At 40.5% G+C, this 19,663-nt stretch overlaps 2 protein-coding genes across 5 annotated transcripts in view; both read right to left on the bottom strand.

Annotated features, from left to right (window-relative positions):
- npas3 (neuronal PAS domain protein 3) overlaps positions 1–19,663 on the bottom strand; it is a 343,632-nt gene that overhangs the window by 283,568 nt on the left and 40,401 nt on the right. The window lies entirely within an intron of this gene.
- LOC141807061 (tripartite motif-containing protein 16-like) lies at positions 7,812–11,172 on the bottom strand. Its single transcript, XM_074692835.1, has one exon. The coding sequence runs from the start codon at positions 11,147–11,149 to the stop codon at positions 9,506–9,508; it is 1,644 nt and encodes a 547-aa protein (XP_074548936.1). The 5' UTR covers positions 11,150–11,172; the 3' UTR covers positions 7,812–9,505.

Below are 19,663 nucleotides of genomic sequence, written 5' to 3'. Positions count from 1 at the left end.
AACAGAAGTTAAGTTGCTAGGATGCTTAGGATGCTAGGCTAAAACAGGTATAAATTAATTTTAAGCTCAAAATTAGTACAACCGCCTTTTTGTCCACAAATGTTTGATAAATACTCATAAATTTTCCACTCACAGGGGAATCTTCTGAATTACGACCTGTGTTTTCATACTTTGTGCTGTTACTGTTTGGTTGCATGTCTGCCACATTCTGCTTGTGTCAAAGTTCAGTTTATTTCCGTATTCCTTTTTTTTTGCCTCCAATCAACACTTTTCCAGTCCTCTGTATGATATATTTCTCTGCTCCTCTGTCTCGCTGCCTGGCCCTCCACATTAGGCCGATTTAATTAGAAGCCTTTCAACAGAACTAATTAGGCAGCTACGCTAGCCCGGCTGAATGAGGGGCGAGGGGCGGTGATTGAAGTTCTGCTACCCGAGGAGAGCATTGTTTAACGGTTTGATTCCCACTTTTCTTATTTTTTAATACAAAACACAGTAATGGAATTTGAGGGAGCTGGTTTGCTTCAAAAGATCCGGGTGGGCGGGAGTGACGGCTGCTCTCATAAGGCTCCGTTTGAGCTCCTGCGTTTTTAATTAAGAAGCTCGGAGGCTAAGACATGACTGATCATCCTCTGTGATAGTCTTTCATGGTAAAGATATTTCATTTGTGTTCAGCTGGCTCTGACTCAGGACTGAGAGCTGTGTGATGACGAGATGCGAGGGGACAAAACACTCGGGTCTGCTGTAACCATGTACTTGTGATGTTTTGGATGAGCGCCTAATTGGAAAGTTGGCTCGGGTGAAAGTTGACAGCTGGGTGGTTCAGAGCAGGTGTGGCACCTGAGTGGTAAAACAGTTTTATTCTTCACACACGTCTGCTTTTTGTCACCAGGACATCAGGGTCCAAAATCTGGACCAGACTGGTCCTCGAACACTCCAAACAAACATTTATCTCTAACTTTGTTGCTAAGATCTGCTGTTTTGAACAAATGTGTATGTGTTTCCTGGTGCTAGTGGCCAGTTAGCCTTCTAGTGGACACTTGAGGAACTGCAGTGCTGAGCTCTTTGCGTCATATTTTAAAACTCCTAACGTCTTGGTTCCTGCCATCAAGAATTATGCATTCTAAAAAACTATTTCTTTTCAAGATCTGCACTTTTCTACTTAATTTTTCATGGATAGCGTTTCCTGATGAGGTCAAGGCAGCAGTCATTCCCACAACACACACACACACTCACACAAGGCACGTTTGATTAATTCCCACAAGAAAACCGAACAGACACAAAAACACTCGAATCTTGTTTCGTCATTCCTACAATACAGCCAACACTGCGTACACACACACTCAAAACGTCTACCCATAATGCTGCTCTTCCCTCTAAATGCCTTAAGTGTCCCTCTCTGCCTCCTCTATCTGCTAATAGGAACCAATTAGTCCCCATTGTCCCCTCTCCCAATAAAAGAGCATTATGGGAATTCCCCCTACTTAACACCTTTCCTTTTTCAAACAGGCACCCAATTAGACGCCTAAAGGACAAAGAGACAGAGGACAAGTGGGTGCCTGGAGGGGCAGGGATGCAGCGATGGAGGGTGAGGTGTGACGCTGAATGCCTGGTTTGGTTCAGTCATTTTTTTAGAAGAGACAAAGACAAAAATGCTGCAGGTTGAACTTTTTTTTTTTAACTTTTTTTGTCTTGAAGTCGCCCAAAGATTTTTAGTGTTGGCGTGTTTGTGTTTCAGTGTCGTCAGGTTTTTATAATTCACAGATTTTTGTGCTATCTGAATCATACTTCATCACTGATCTTTTGGCTGAGTAAGATGCTTGATTCTGATTGGTCAAAACTCCTTGACGACCATTATTAACTTCCACGAACATGAGCATTGACACAGGAAAACTGATCACACGTCATGTCAAATCCGTCCACGGAAAGTAGTTCCTGCACACTAAGGCTGTGTTTGAAATCACTCCCTATTCACTATATCGTGAATACACCGTTTTTTAGTGCTGTCGAAATCTGAGTGAGCATGAGCATAAAAAGTATAGTCCACTAAATGTATCCCACAATGCATTTTGAAAAGTAGTGTATTAGTGATGCTGACGATGTGAGCAAAATATACCATCATGCATTGTGGTTCAAACAGAAGAAATGGTTGATAACATGATGGTTAATCACTGATAATGTGAAATAGCATCAAAAACTATCAGAGAATAACACTTAGCTCTCTGTTTAACTCTCGGATGACCGCATCTCACAACTTTCAACGGAGGTACTAACAACATGGCCGTAAGCCGCTGAACCGTCAATCGCGGCTGATGCGTTCACTGGACCTTGTAATTCTCATACACAGCATAAGTTGCTGCATGAATATATGTTTTTTTTTGTTTTGTTTTTTTAAATAACGTGTGATAAATATTAGTTTTATCTGTCTTTTGTGACAAATATGCTTATTATATTATTAGTTATAACTAAAATCAGTGCCCTTTTGCAGTGTTTGAGAAAATTTATAACTGTAAATCCCCAGCTGTCCATGAACAACCCGTAAATAATATGGTCACTGTCAGCAGCCAGCATACATATATGACCAATATGGGATTTTTGGGGGCCGATGTCGATATCGATACTAGGGGCAAAAAAAACCCCGATATCCAACATATCGGTCGATATCCAATATATCGGCTGATATATATAATAAAGACACAGCCAGACACACAGGAGCAGGAGTGATAGAATCTCCGCGGAGCAAATTTTTTTATAATTGGCTACATTTTGGCTGATGTTGATTAATTGGTGACAGGCATAATCGGCCCGATTAATCGGTCGGGCTCTTAGTGGCTTCAATCGATTCCTAAGTGAATTAACACTGATGTTAGGATTCATTCCGCCACTGAAAATAGTCCCTGATAAATACAGAATTATCACTATGTGAGGAGACCAACGTTTTTTAAGTCTGATTTTCAGATACAACACATCCACGTTACAACTCTCTTTCTTTTTGCCTCTTTCTCTCTCTCTCTATCTCTCTCTCTCTCTCTCACACACACACACACACACACACACACACACACACACACACACACACACACACACACACTCCATACATCCAAACAAATCTGGGTCCACACAAAACATCAGCTGCTCCTCCTCCTCTGACAATAAGAAAGAACAAAACAGCCACACTGTAAGGAAAGGTTCCTGCTGGACACACACTCTCTCTCTTCTCACCAGGCTGCAAGTGCAGGATCACACACACACACACACACGCACACATACACACACTTACACTCACAAAAAAACACAAGCTGGTGACGGTTTTTCCCATGACAGCATGGGAATTCCTCTGCTCAGGAGTCACTGCTCGGTGTGAGACAGAGAGAAACTGTGTGTGTGTGTGTGTGTGTGTGTGTGTGTGTGTGTGTGTGTGTGTGTGTGTGTGTGTGTGTGTGTGTGTGTGTGTGTGTGTGTGAGTGTGTATTAAAATAGCCAGGGGGGCTGGCCCTGAAGTGGCCCGCTCTCTAGAGAGAGGCTGTCTGCTTTGTTCCTTTAATCTACAGACACACTCACACACACACACACACACACACACACACTCACACACACACACACACACTCACACACACACACACACACACACTCACACACACACACACAAAGAAAGAGAGAGGGAGAGAGAGGTTAGCTTGGGTGAATGCTCCTCTGTGTGCGGTGCGTGTGTGTGTGTGTGTGTGTGTGAGTGTGTGTGTGTGTGTGTGTGTGTGTGTGTGATAGCAGAGGGACGTTTTAATTCAGTGGTTTGGGTGATCTCAGGTGAGCACATTTTGTATTTTTCCCAAGGCTCATGTGGACATAAAATGTACAGAACACTTTAAAAATGATGAAAAACTGTTTGAGGTAAATTATACATTCTCTGGAAAACAACTTCCAAGGCTGTGGACAACACTTTTTACCAAAACGTCTCACACTGAGACCTTCAGAGACAGTGAACTGCTGCAGCGCTTACACTTAAACTGATTTTGTAATCTCAGCAACACTTTACCGTAATACCTGTAGTAGTTTACCAGGAGGGGTCTTTTTGGTGTACTACAGCTCGGCCTGGGCTGATAACAAATTCTGCTGGACAATATTGGATATTGTCCCACAATTACTGACATTAAATAATATTATTGACAATATTATTTTCAGACCAAATTAACCACTTATTTAATGAAAATGTATCATAATAATGCAATATACCCGTTCAAATGCAATAAGATTTTATTTGCCATGAGTATTTTTTTACTTTTGTGAATGAAATATCAATAACTTTCAAATATCCCAATAAAACAAACAAAAACATTAAAATTAAAATAAGCTTAGTCGTTTCTCTTCATTCATGAGTCTTCATCAGCCGATTTGTACATTTAAGCTGTGGCGTTTCACTTTACAATGATCTTTTTTCTTCCTAATTTCTACTAAATTAATCTGCATTGCCCCTCACAAGATCAGAAAGCTCACTTGCTGCACTCTGTTTACGCTAGCCTGATGCTAGCAGCATCTCCCCTGGAGACAAAGATTTTGGACCGACAAGAGAATTTACTATGTTAAAGGGACTGTGAGGAGTTTGAAAGAGATCTTTATAAAGTCTCCCTTCTAGATATATTCCTGATCGTTATCCACACTTTAAAATGAGATCATCAGCACCAATATTGCTGGATACATGTGACTTTAAATTGCTACTTCCTAGCGTCCAGTTCAGGTTGACCAGGAGCGGATTAATTTACGGCAACTTCTAGGTCTCTATGACAACACCACGCCAGCTGACGAAGTTCAGTAGTAAGAAGAGATAAAACACAGAGATCTGTGTTTTTCTCTGCTGAAAACGATTTCTGTGATTAATTTTGTAGTGATGGTGGACACAGGAGCCTAACTGTCAGACAGAAAAAGGACAGAAGAGCAGACGAAAGCTAAAGGGGAGAGTGATACAGCCTGAGCTAAAGGCTATTTAGCCTTTAGCTCGAACGTATCACTCCATAACACAGTTTGTGCAAACCTAATCGGTTTGTGCTAATGTTCACTCCAACCCACAGTCAGCAGTTATTCTGCAGTGGTCTGTTCAAACTTGAGAGTCTATCAATAAAATGAAGAGTGTGGTTACGTTAGCTCTGCTTGGTAGATGGCTGGCAGGATATAGCTAACCAGGGTTTACTAGTTACACATTACAGACATGTCTCAGAGCACTGGGCTGCCAGCTGCGCTAAATACAAACAGCTACTAAACTACTTACAAACTAACAGTGTTTACTTGTTGTCACGTTAGCCTGCAGATGAGTCAGAGCACCGGGCTGCAGATGTCGCTAACATACAGCTGGCTTAATGTCACGTTTCAAACCTTAGCGCTATGTTACTGTACTGATAAATACGTTACCTCAGCACGTTGTATCCAGTAAAAAGTTGTCTTGAACAAAGAAAATCTGTTTTGATACGATCTCCATTTAATTCCCAAAAAACACACGCCTCGCCAAAAGTAATATACAACGGTGTGCGGAGACTCCAGGCCACAAGGTGGCCAGGGAGTGCAACCAAAACAGATCCTCCTCATAGCATCTTTAACTCTATTCATTCTACTACAAAACAAACACTACCAGGTGCTGAGAGCGATGCGCAGAATGACCCCTATTAAATAAACATGCATTCACATGGCGATATATTGAGGCCCAACTACAGTCATGATATAGTAGATGATTTTACATTTGCTGGAAAAACTTTGCACATGCTCTGGTAGCCTGTAACATTTTGTTCCTGAGCCCACATTCAAATTAGCAAATGATTCAATTACTACAGAAACATCTGTCCAAGCTTTAGCTTCAAACAGTTGCAAAAAAAGTGTCAGTTTTGGAGGGAAATGTGTCAGAATAAGAGAGAGGAAATGATTTCACACTGTAAATTGTAGCTTGCCTGTCACAAACTGTAAAAATAGGTTCCAGGTTCAATTATCCTGCATAAACATGAAAACCGCAGGAAGCTCTGGGGCCAGTTGGTGAATACTCCCACAAGAACATCAACGCAGCAAGATTCACTGCAACACAAACTGACATTAGGTCAGAACCACAACAGTATCGTTTTCACCAAATATTTCGTCTTTAATCTATTTGTGCACGACTTCCTCTTTCTCTGCACAGATGCACACGGCCGCAGAGATTTCACACTGTATTGGGTGATAAAAAGCGTTCAAACAACGGTTTAATTCCAGCTATTTTTCCTCTTTAAAGTGGTCTCTGCTCGGAGCTGATCCAGCAGCTCTGCCTCCTCTCCGCTGCGCTCTCTCAGCAGGAGTCATTATTCATCATTTACAGTAAAAAAGTAAGTTAGCCCATTAATAACACACACTGACTGGTTTATACTGTTCTGCACCGCTTTATAAAGTGGGTGACAGAGAGGGGATGCATGCCCAGCTCGGCTCTGATGTCCCGGCCAGCACACACACGCACACGCACACACACACACACACACACACACAGATCCAGGCCCTCAGGAGGAAATGCCAAAGGCGCTGAGAGATGGAAAGTCTCGCTGCCACTTCAGTTCAGCCATTGAGACCATTTAAAGCTTCACTTTTCTTTTTCTCATTTAATTCTACCTTTAATTTAAATTCCCACTCCATTTATCAACTATTGTTACCTGAAAAGAGAAACTTCTTCTTTGTGTGTGTTGTCAACAGTAATAGTTGAACATAAGACAAGTAGAATGATAAAACATGGCTCTACTTAATCAAATCACAACTTTATCTTCTTTTCATATTAAAGAGGGGGTATGATTCTTTTTTTAAACTCTTATTTTTATTTATTTTATTTGATTGTTCTCATGGCATCCTCATAGATAGCTTTGCATGATTTACTGTGCAGAAAAATCCTTGTTTTTCTCACACTGGTGTTTTAGAAAACCCATATTTCAGCCTCTTTCTGAAATGCTTTGTTTTAGCTGCTGTGTCTTTAAGGCTCCTTGCTCCACAAACCCCCTTCCCTCTGATTGGTCAGTGATCTGGAGGTCTGAGATTCAAGGATTCCTACAATGTGAATATCTAGAGGTTTAAAAATCTGCTCACATGAAGTATGAACATCCAGCGTTGTTATTTAATATCAATGTTTGAAATATGGGGCAATGAAATACCCCCTCTTTAAAATAAAATAACCTAAATATCAGCTTGCCATGACTCAATTTTCATTAAAATGCCTTTTTTTTCAAAAATTTTTGCACGTACCTTTTTACTGCAAGTGTAATTTTAGATGATAATTGAAAAATGGATTAAAGTTCAGTTCTTTTATATTTTAGGTGTATAGTTGCATTAATTTTGGACTTTAAATATCATTGAAGGCTTTTGATATGGGCGAACAGAGGATTTTTGGATGAATTTAAGGGTGTTTCTTTCTTTCTTTTCTTTCTTTTTTTTTTTTTTTAAAGACATTATCGAAGACATTTGTTCTTTAAAAACACACCTGGACAGGATTCCCAAACTTCTCAGCCTGGGAAAATGACCAAAGTGCCAAAACGCTAGCAGCCCAGCCCATCCCTGTAGAAAATGCTTAATGTTGCTCACAGCTGCGAACAAGCACAAACAGGCTAATTTAAACACTGGAACAGTGCTAAAAGAAAACTACACCCAGAAAACCAAAATATTAACCAGATACTCAAGAAAGACTCGAAGCAGAGTACAAGTAAAGTCAAGTTCTAATATTCAATAACCAGGTGGATGACCCTAAACTGTGTACGTAAGTATGAGAAACTTTTCTTTTCTTTCTTTTATTCTATCCATACAGGGCAACAAAGACAAGCTGTCAAAACAATGTCACATTTTACATTCCCATCACTTTATTTACGATTTGGATACAAATTTATATACATGCAAACTCATACCATTAGAACAAATGTTTGTGTTTTAGAAAGCATCCCACAAGCCCAACTCTGTGTTTCACCACCACACTATGGGGAAGGAAAATCAAGGCACTGGAAGACTTAAGGGGTTTGAGGCTTAAACCTTAATTCTACAATTCAAAAAAAGAAAAAGAAAAAATCATCTCAATAAACTCAGTAGAAGCCAAAACATGAGTCAAGATCAGGTAAAGGTTAGACCTGAGTTGCCAATATGGAAAGAAAATCATTCTTATTTAAACTTCAAGTTATTTAGGTCTTTTTTTTGGCTCTTGTACCCTGAATTAAGATGTGTAACTAGACTTGAAAAGAAACTTAAACATATTTAGATGCCAAAGTACTGCACCACTAAATTTGATTGACGTGACAACAATCATCTCTCACACAAACATAAATAAGCATCAAGTCAAAGGAATGAAAGAGAAAAGTTCATCCACTGTCTCTATAAGGTCCCTTATGTTATTTTTTAGCTGCTTAAAACATGTTGCCTGCATCATGTAAGAAAAATTTTGCATTCAGTGGCAAAAAGTTGACAAGCTCAGCTAAATGCAGAGGAATGCAGAAGTGAAACATATTTGGCGAGTGCTTCAAAAGAAGCTTCACCAGTTCATTACACACATATGATCCAGATTTGACCTTAAATACAGAGGCGAGTGTTCAAGTGTTACAGCTCTGGTGACAAAATGCTGTTTTTTGGATATCCATCAATCATTGAATAATTAAAAACAGAGTGATTTACATTTGACATCTTAAAAAAATCAATTGTTTTAACTCATTGGCTGTTTTTTAACAGGGCGGTCTAGTGGAGCATGTCGAACAATATCATGTTTGTAAAACAGGTGTCCTGATGAACTGACCTTGTAGGTAGCAGTGGGACTCCCTTTGGATGAGAGCATAGAAAATAAGAAGAAATGACAAGAGAAACAACGGCAATATCTTGCAACTCAGACAAGTTCAGGTAGAAGAAAGTATGTGTCGTGATCATGAGAAACGACGATGAAGATTATGGCTCAAAGTGTGGAGCTTTGGAGACAAGCGCTAGACACAAATCAAAGCCTGTTTTCTCAAGTTTTTTTTTTTTTTTGTCAGGGAAAAACAAACTTTTTTTGTTTTCCTGATGAAAGAAGAGAGTCTACTCTTTCTTTTGGTAGTTTTGGTGGTAACATGGTCAAACTCTGTGGGTCTTGAAAGATCTGAAACAGCTGGCAGCCAATGACTTAAAAACAACAACAAAAATTAATGAAGTGCAAACTTTGTCCAGTTAAACTAACGTATCTAGATCACATCTATAGTTATACATATCTACAACAACTATACACACGATAAATGAGGATATTTAATTATTTATCAGATGGTAACTTGTGACTCTTGAATAACAACTTTGCTTGACTTGTCCATCCTAGTTACATTTCCTCTTTCTTCACTTTTGTTTGACATGTTACGTGGTAGAAACAGTCTGAAATGAAACGATTGGCAGAGATGTTGTTTGTTGTGAAAATCAAAAAGCAACCACAGTTTTCTTTGGTTTTCCAGAATATAGTTGGCATTTCTAGCTCTGCAACACCAAGCACAATAGCATAGGAGGGAACATTGTCGATGCACGTGACTCAAAAGAACTTGGCAGAGGATCCGATGAAATAATCAAACCTGAGTCCAGCATGGAGAGGCTGGGTGAACGTGGTCTGGATTCTGTGGAGGAGAGTCGTGGTTTTAGAGACGCTGTAGAAAGCCAGAACACCTGCACTGTGATCCAGGTACACTCCCACTCTGGAGGACGGAGGACCTTGGATTGGAGTCAGGATGTTGTTGTGCCAAAAGTTGTATGAGTTTTTGTCACAATACAAAAGCCAAGATTTGTCGTCGTTCCCCAGTGCATTTCCATTTAAACTTGATGCATTCCATTTTCTGTATGAGACTGCCACAGAAACTCCGTGTCCTCTCCACTCCACCTCCCAGTAACAACATCCGGTCAGACTCTCGGCGCTCAGGACCTGATGATGATAAGAGACGATGTTTTCGTCATGAGCCCGAACTCGACTCATGAGTGTTGCTTTTTGCTTCCCTTCAGATAACGACAACCATTCGCTTGCTGTGCTCGGATCCAGCGTGATGTCTCGAGAGTATTTTTTCAGCCTCTGTCGGGTCATGAGCTCGGATTGGGACAGTAAAGCATCCACTTCAGCCACTGTGTGTGAGATGTTTGTCCAGTCCTCCTTTAGAAAATTCTTTAATTTATCTCTGACTTCTGAGAGAGCCACAGTGACATCCAGAAAGTACCTCAGAGGACGGATATTTAAGCTGAACGATGATGGAGATTCACTGAGTTGGTGGAAGTCGTGCAGAAACTGGTTGTGATCCTCTGCGTGTGACAGCCTCTGCAGCTCAGCATCCATCCTCTTCAGCTCAGCGATCTCCTGCGCCATCTTCCCCTGAAGCTCTCTGACTCGATGCACCTCGGTTTCCTGCTGGGATGTGACCTGCTGCTTCACATCGGAGCGTCTTTCCTCCAAGAGACGGATCAGCTCAGAGAAGATCATCTCGCTGTCCTGCACGGCTTTATCAGCAGAGCCGTTGATAGCCTCCACTTCCTGTTCGAGCAGCTTCACATCCTCCTCTCTGTGCTGGATTCTCTCCTGGATGTTTTGACGCCTCACCTCCAGCTCCTTCTGCTTCTCGGTCCTTTCTGCCGCGGCTGAGACCGTGTCGTGGCCTTTGTGATCGTCCGCTGGGCAGAGGTAGCAGATGGACTGTAGATCGGTGCGGCAGAACATCTTCATCACCTCATCGTGGCGAGGGCAGATGTTCTCCTGGAGCTTCTTGGAGGGCTCCACTAGCTTGTGTTTTGCAAAAGCAGGCGATTCATAATGAGGCTGAACGTGTGTGTCACAAAATGAGATTAAACAGACCAGACAGGACTTGCAGGCTTTCAGTTTCCTCCCTGTGCAGACATCGCAGGCCACATCCTCAGGTCCAGCATCGCAGGGACCATCCGGAGCAGCTTGGAGTCCCATCTTCTTCAGCTCCACCACGATAAATGCCACCATGGTGTTTGGCACCAGAGCAGGCCTCACTGTGAACGTCTGCTTACACTGAGGGCAGCTGTACACCCCATCCGCTCTGTCCCAGTGGCTTTTAATACAGCTCATGCAGAAGCTGTGTCCACAGGGAGCGGTCACCGGATCCGTCAGTAGATCCAAACAGATCGAACAGGAGAAGGTTTCCCGATCCAGCTGGACTCCTTGCTGCGCCATTTCTCCTCTCAGAAACAACAACAGTCTGAGTTTCGCTTCCTCAAAAGTGAAAGTAGTCTGAGCACTGATCTACACAGCATGTGTCTGTGCAGGGATGGTCTGTTTACACCCATCTCTACACTGTAGATCTAAAGAGGAGGGAGCACGGTCGGAGCAGGGCTGGCTCTGTCTGAGAACAGGAAGAAGAGGAGGGAGGGGTTTCCAAGCTCTGAGTCACTCCAGGACAGGGAGTGGCACAGTGAACTTTAATCCATTTTACAATGAATCAGCAGCTAAATCCTGCTTCATGCTCAAACATTTAAAACTGATAAAAACCGGACTCTTTAGATTTTCTGTACGGGATGCATATTTCTCCAATTCCTCCTGGAATCCCACTAAAATGTATCTTACTGCTCCAAAACAGCTGAGTAATAATTTAAAGTTGACAAAAACATCTGTCAAAAATGTTTAAACTGCCAAACCTAGATTTACAGCTTCTTGTGTCTGAACGATGATGTGAAAAATTAGAAAATGACGTGAAACTGTAAAATTGTGAAACAGAACACTGACAAGCGAAGTGTTTGAGGTCAAGCTGCCTTAAAGGAACCAGAAAACTTCATTACACCAATTGTTAAAATCAATAAATGAACCTCAAAAATGATCTTTTTAGGAATGTCTTAACTCTGATCAGACTAACAAAAGTAAGGATGTCAGTGTTCATCCCAATAGTTATTTTTCTAGTAAGACCGTCATCAAACCACCTCTGCCTCCCCTGTTTGGAAAAGTGGATTTTGAACTTTTGTATCTTGAAGTTGGATTACATCTCATCTCTCTAATACAAAGATTTAACAGTATCTCTTTAGCTAAATGAGTGCAATGTTCCTTCTTGAAGAATCAAATTTACAAGAGTTTTTAAAAGCACTTTTTGTCCAGAAAAACTATTCAAAAAATACAATAAGATATTGATACATTTTTTGGTTTCAGTTCAAATTTCTTTTACGTCTATATACTGTTGCTGTCAGTGTTATCATCAGGATGCAACATCCAGTCTAGACTTTCAGGCCCATGTGGGATTGAGTGTCCACTTGAGGCTACCTTCAGAAATACCAGAAACCACAAACTAACCTAGCTTAAAAAAAAAAAAAAGCTTATCTTTATAGCAAAAATAAACATGTTTTAATCCTGGTTGAAGAAACAGTTTGGGTTTCAATGGCTTATTTCTCTATCCTCACACAATACACGGGGGCTCATTTTTGAAGCTTAAAATTTTTAAATTAACCGTTACTTTTGAAGTTAATTAAACTTCCAAGCATTGTCCATAGAATTCATGGCTGGAACTGCAGCCTGATTTTTCCTTACGGCCAAAATAAACCAGGTGCATCACCAGGTCAGCTCTGCTGTGTCATAGATCAGATTTCTTGGTTTCTTTTCAAGTTGATGTGTCAGACAGGTCGCAGCCATAGACTGTAAAAAAAAATAAATAAAAAAAATGGACGTCATCTTGCTCTGCTCAAAGTGAGGTCGCTGCAAAAACTGCTCCCCCTGGTGGCTGGCTGCAGTATAAGTCAAAAACTCTGTGTCCCCAGTCATTCCAGATGAGCTGTGGTCCAACTTAATAAAATTAATACACCTCGTAGAAATATTTCTCACATCTGATTGTTGTGGTGATTTGAAGATATTATTTGGCTGCCATGTATTCAAGTCCTCTTTTTTTCTGAAAAGTTTCATTTTCATTAGTTATACGAGGTAAAAAATTAGGCTTTACGTAACTTTTAACGATGATTGACAGCTGTCGTTCTTGTGTTGTTTTTCAGGGATTGCAGAATTTGTCAGAAGGTAGAGCCAAGAAGTGGTTAGACTCTCGAAAGAAAAAAATAATTATTATTTTTGTCACCCAGCTCCACTCAGATTCTCTCTGAGTCCATCTACTGCGCAGACTCTGGCTGCACAACTGCTACCAATGGCTGCGCCTGTGACGGGGGTATTTTGGCTTCAAAACCGTACAATGGTAAATGGCAAAGCAACACTGTCCACCCTATAAACAGTCTATGGTCGCAGCAACACGTCAATTCATCCCAAGGTAACTATCAAAAATCATCCAGTGACTTTCAAAACAAAACAAAATCATGTTTAGCTTGACTATAACAAACAGACATAATGAGCACAGCCAGGCCAGTAGTCTACAGGTTTTAGGTTTTACAGCCCGACATGAATGAGTGGAAATCATGGGAGCTCCTCGGTCTCATGACTCCAGCTGGCTGGTGTCCTGTAATGTGCCAGACTGAACATGTAGCCAGTGTGAGCTGACGCACATTTGTTTTCATGCATTTGAGGAAAAAAACTACCAGGCTCATCATTTATGAAGTCAAAGTAATCTGCAAATTATGTCACTCAAAATTAAATATCACTGAAGTGCTTTGAGTATTAACCAGGAATCACTGAAAATCCAAGAGATTTAAAATAATGTATCATGGGTTGGTTATTTTTAAATGCACTCCTCTATATTGGCAGTGAGATTAAAGACTTTCTATGACATCATCACCTCCTGAAGAAAGAGGAGTTTATCAGAGCTAATGCTTCATCTCTGCAGCAGTCACAGATTTAACTCTGACCAGTAAGTGAGAGTTCATTCCTCCAGTCTGACCAGTGAGTGTGACAGCAGATCATTACATCCAGCCCGCAGAGATTTACCCAGACAGAGAGGCCGAGCCAGGGAGGAATGGCTAGGGAAAAAAGGGAGAGAGAGGGAGAGTATGGATTAAGGCCTCCCTGTGGGATTCCCACTCATCTTCTCTGTGGAGCGAAACAGAGAGACAGAGGGACGGAGGGAGGGTTAGTTTCTTATCTCTTCATTTGACACCAGAGAGACTCTCTATCTCTCCGTCCTCCACTCATCTCTCCCTCCCTACCACTTTCAATAATCTCTCCCTCTTTCTGTCCTCACTCCATTTATCCCTTTATTTCCTCTCCTCTCAACCTTATCATTCATCCATTTCTTTCTTTCCACCTCGCAGTCTTCTCATTCACTGTCTTGGACATTTGCACTTCTCTGTTGATTCAATTTTTCTCTCCTCATCCCTCTTTCTCACTCTGTCTCTTTCTGTCTTCATTGGAATGTGAACAAGAAGGAAGAAAATCTCCAACTATATAACATATAAAATACAACATACAACATATATAATTCACCCTGGACCATAAGTCTTATTTATTTAGAATGACTTAGTTTGTTAACAGTATTTCCAGAGTGAACTTTTTACATATAACTTTGATAAGTGTTTGTAAATTAGGAGGTTTAAATATTGTTCCTACACACCTCATATCTGTGACCAGATTCTCTACATGTGCTCCTCGACATCTCTGCTTTCTTAACTCTCTACCTTAAAAAAGATTTTTGGTGTCATTTTGTCTCAAATGATAATTGTACACTTTGTTTAAGAAAAAAACAGAAGTGCACTAAAGGCAAAAAAAAATGTTTCTTAATTTTGTGTGGTTTCAGTAAACAGTTCTACTGAAAAAAAAGAAATTTGTTTGAAATTTTTTATAACACTTTTTCTGATGTGATAATTCTTTACAGTTTATTATTAAAACAATGAGTGCAATAATGGGAGAACTTTTATTTTTTGTACTGTAGTCTTCAACTCTGTACCTCAAAAAAGATTTTTAATTTTACCCCAAAGTGATACATTTTTGCACTTTAATTTCTTTAAGAGGCTGTGAGGAGTTTGAAAATGATCTTGAAAAAGTCTCCCCTCTAGATATATGCCTGATTGTAATCCACACTTTAAATGAGATTATCAGCACCAATATTGCTGGTTACTGGTTATTTTAAAATGCTACTTTTTAGCTTCCAGTTCGGGTCGACCAGGACCGGATTGATTTACGACACATCTAAGTCTCTATGACAACACAAGACTGGGTGACGAAGTGTAGTGGTGAGTAGAGATAAATAATAGAGATCTGTGTTTTTTCAATTTCTGTGATTAATTTTGTAGTGATGGTGGACACAGGAGCCAAACTGTCAGACAGAAAAAGAACAGAAGAGCAGAAAAAAGCTAAACTGGAGAGCGATACGGCCTCACTCCATAACACAGGGGCTTAACTGTTTGTGCTAATGTTCATTGCAACACACAGTCAACAGTTATTCTGCAGTGGTCAGTTCAAACTTGAGAGTCTATCAATAAAATGAAGAGTGAGGTTACATTAGCTCTGATTGGTAGATGACTGGCAGGACATAGCTAACCAGGATTCACTAATGTTACACATTACAGACATGTCTTAGAGCACCGGGCTCTCAGCTGTGCTAATTATAAACAGCTACTTAACTACTTATAAAACTAACAGTGTTTACTTGTTGTCACGTTAGCCTATAGATACGTCGGAGCACCAGGCTGCAGATGTCGCTAACATACAGCCGGCTTGATGCCACGTTTCAGATCGTAGCGCTACATAACTGTACTGATTAATACCTCAGCTCTGCGCGTTGTAACCAGTAAAAAGTTGTCTTGAACAAAGACAATTTGGTATCGAATCAATACCAAACTTCACGGTATCGCCCACCTCCAGCAGTTATGGTTAAAGTGGGAAGGATGGATGTATGAAGAGGCAAGGCAGCAGGTGTTAAAGAGAGAGAGAAGAAGAGGATGACAGATAGAGGGAGGAGAGAGGAGAGAGGAGGAGGAGTGTTATTTAAATGTAAATAAACAGGAGTCGTCTTTATCAGAGGAAAGTTGGAGGAAGCTCTTATCTGAGGCTGGAGGCCTGTTTTCCTGCCGCCGCTGCTGCTCTGACTGCAGGCTATTACACCTCCCAACAGAGGGCACACACACACACACACACACACATACACACACACACACACACACACACAGGTATGGAGGTGTGTGCATGTAGGCTAAAATGTCCTGCACCAAAGACGATGGATAGTAGAAGTCTCCAGGAGGAAAAACACACATCAAAGCAGGAATAACATAAACGCAGACAGGTCATGATGTCTGGAAGGACTTACACACACAAACACACACACTTACACTCACACACAAACCTCCATGCACACACACACACGCTTACACAAATGAATTCAGACAGACATATGTTCATGGATGCTCATATAATGGAGGACAAATGCAGTCAAACAAAACAAACACACTGACAAGAGAGGTGTGTGTTAGTGCATGCTGTTGTGTGTGTGAGAGTGTGTGTGTGTGTTGCGTTGCCAGGGGCTACAGCTGCTATCAGAGCTAAGACGATTACCACACGTCATTTGTCATCTGGATGGTGGCAACATATAGCTCTACATTTAATTTACCACGCCACCATCGCACGCTGGGGGGCGGACTGTGTGTGTGTGTGAGTGTGTGAGAGTGTGTGTTTACGTTTGTGTGTGTGTGTGTGTGTGTTCCATTGACCCATATATACAAAGCCCTGAAGGAAGGAGAGAGAGAGAGAGTAATTGAAAGAGAATGAGAGAGGGGTGTGTGCGTGTGTGTGTGTGTGTGTGTGTGTGTGTGTGTGTGTGTGTGTGTGTGTGTGTGTGTGTGTGTGTGTGTGTGTGTGTGTGTGTGTGTCGGGAATGAACATTCATTGCCTCAGTACACAATGTGACAGATGCCGACACACACACACACATTCACACACACAGTCTGTCAGACTGCAGTAAGACAATAAAAGGCTTGTTTTGCTTTTTTCAGCAAAAATTCTGTTTTTCAACTTTTTTTGTTGTTAAATTTAAATCAACTTGAATTTAATTAATTTTTTTTAAGGTTATTAGAGTTGGGTCATTTTTCATTTTTGATTACACTCCTTATTTTGAACATTCAGGTTGAGAATCAAAGCATGAGGGAACGAGAAACCATCGCTGAAAGTGGAGCGATATCCTGTCCTGTAATCCGGACACCACCACTAAAACTGGTGAGAGTATCTTCGAGCTGAGACTTTTACCTTATTCATGGTCAAAGAAGCGGCATCAAGCTAAGCTAAAGTAGTTTTATGTGATTTCAGCTCTAAAGTGAAGCCCTTTGCACACCAGATGCGAATCTTACCTGCAAATATTTTGCATGTTGTTTTTATTTTATTTTTTAATGTGCTGTATTTCAATGCAAGCTTTCACTCCAGCAACGTTATTTTGCTGAGCAAAATTCTGGCTTTTTTTTTTTTTTTTTCAGACCAAGGTTGATTTTTCCAAAAAGTTTTGATCGCGACGAGCACACATCCAACGGTCAAAACGCTCATTGTTGACACATCACGTATCAAAACATTCCACTTCCAGCATCTCAAAGGCCACAAGAAAGGTACAGAGTGTTTTCAGGAGAATAGTTATAGAATAGAATAGAATAGAATAGAATAGAATAGAATAGAATAGAATAGAATAGAATAGAATAGGTCTGTGAAGTTTAAGGGAAATCACACCTGTGTCATATACAAAGTTTGGATGAGTATCTATGAGCTGAAACTTTGCCTCATGCATGGTCAAAGGAGAGGTATTAAGCTAAGCTGAAGTAGTTTTATGTGATTCTAGGTTCTAAAGTAAAGCCCTTTGCACACCAGTCACGTATTTTTCACATATTTTATCTGCAAATATTTTGCACCTGATTGTCTCTTTTTTTTAAATTTCTGTTTTAAAATGCAAGCCTTTACACCAGCAACACTATTTCACTGCAGCTTGTTTTACTGATAGAGTTCGATTTCATGTTTTGCATGCACCAAGTACACATCGGACGATCAAAATGCTCATTGTTGACACATCACATATCAAAGCATTCATCATGGCTGGCCGCTTGACTGCATTAGTGTCCCAGCACCCCGTTCTTTAGACAAATTATATAAAATCTACAAAGACAGGTGTGTCAAAAATGGCCTCCGAATTTTTAGCGATTTCGTGCTGTTTATTTGCGTCGCCGTTGATGTCAAAGGCCTTGAATCTATTTAATTTAGGCTGGTGTCTTTAACTTCATAAGACTTGAGCTTTTGTCTGGTGTGCAACTTTTAATTCAGCTTGCTATTTGAGAGTAGTAAGACCTAATAAGTATAATAACTAAACTTGGTCTTTGTACGGGAAGTTTGATTATTTGTGTTATGAGTTCTCTATTAGTTGTTTGTTAGTAGTGTAACTGTACTAAAATACGTTGTTTTTCTCGTTAAAATGGGTGCAACGTTGTGATTTCACCAAAAGATGATTTGAGCAATGTCCCAAAATGTGGCTAATTGGTCAAAGTTTTTAAAAATGAAGTATCATGGGTCTGAGAGGCAAAAATGAAACATCCACACAAGTGGATACTGGGTCTGAAGAGGTTTAAGAACCCACAGTTCAGCCTCTTTTTGAAATGCCTCCTTTCAGCTACTGTCTCTTTAAGAAACATCAAAGCCCTCTGGAACTCAACGTTCTGAAACCCTCCTCCAATGTCACCATGCAACAAAGTCTCTTTTTAAAAGACTAGTTTGCCTTTTAAAGAGATTCACCAACTTGTGATGTCACAGATTCAGCAAATCTCGTCTTGATCTCACAGAAATCTTGTGTGACTTGTTGAACAAGCTGCTCGGAACAGCCTGAAAGTCTCATCCTGAAATCTTTTCCCACGTTTAGTATTGACATGGGACGCTTAAACTGAAAATCTGTTTAGTGAAATATGAAAAAGTTGCAGCATCTTCATCAGTTTTTCTCTAAAGTAAAGAAATGAAATATAACAAAAAGTGAACTCAACAGACCCTTGTTATAAAATCAGTAACCATGTAAGCTCCCAAAAAACTTTTAATGAACTTTAGCTGCACACGTAGACACACACTCAATCGTACACACACACCCAGACACACACACACGTGTTCTCTCAGCCTGCAGTGAGCAGTATTGATCGCAGACACCAGAGGCTCCTTCAATAAGTTATTAAGGATTAAAAATTGACCAGAGAAGCTGATCAAATATCACACTCCCTCTCTTTCTGTTTTTATATTCCTGTTGCTCCACCTCTGACTCCTCTCTCCCTGTTTTTGATGTGAAGAAAACCACAACGAGAGTGTGTGTGAGTGTGTGTGAGTGTGTGTGAGTGTGCCAGACACAATGAAGAGAGGACAATACCCCCAAAGAGAGGTTGGCACAGGTGTGGAGGAAGAGGGGAACAAAACAGTGTATAAACAGCAGAAGGGTGTGGCTGACTTGATGACAGGCGGGCACAATGTAGCTCAGGGGTCAATACCGTGTTCAATAGTGTTCAATATCCGGGTTGACCCTGAACGCAGCATACAGCATATTTAACAGGAAAAAAAAAGACATTTGTCGCTACACTGCAGAAAACTGAAATCTTATCAAGTTTTCTGTCTTATTTTAAGTAAAAATTGTCTTGTTATACTTCATATGAGCCACTTTCAATGGGTCAGTCCAGAAAAGTGTCCTGTTTTAAGTTTAAAGACAAAAATGAGGTTTGAATTGCTTGTAACAAGTTTAAAAAAAAAAATTACCAATGGGAGAAGAAAAAAAATGCTTAAAACCAGAATAATGTCTAAATTCAAGGAACTTTTCTCTTGATCCGCTGGCAGATTTATTTT

This window comes from Halichoeres trimaculatus, unplaced genomic scaffold, assembly GCF_033239565.1.
Source record: "Halichoeres trimaculatus isolate MK-OKI-2021-1 unplaced genomic scaffold, fHalTri1.1 fHalTri1_scaffold_17, whole genome shotgun sequence".
Classification (NCBI taxonomy): Eukaryota; Metazoa; Chordata; class Actinopteri; order Labriformes; family Labridae; genus Halichoeres; species Halichoeres trimaculatus.
This window is presented reverse-complemented; position numbering and strand designations above follow the sequence as displayed.

What these genes read in the sequence shown, in the direction of transcription:
- LOC141807061 (XM_074692835.1), bottom strand. Translation starts at nt 11,149, where the DNA reads ATGGCGCAGCAAGGAGTCCAGCTGGATCGGGAAACCTTCTCCTGTTCG.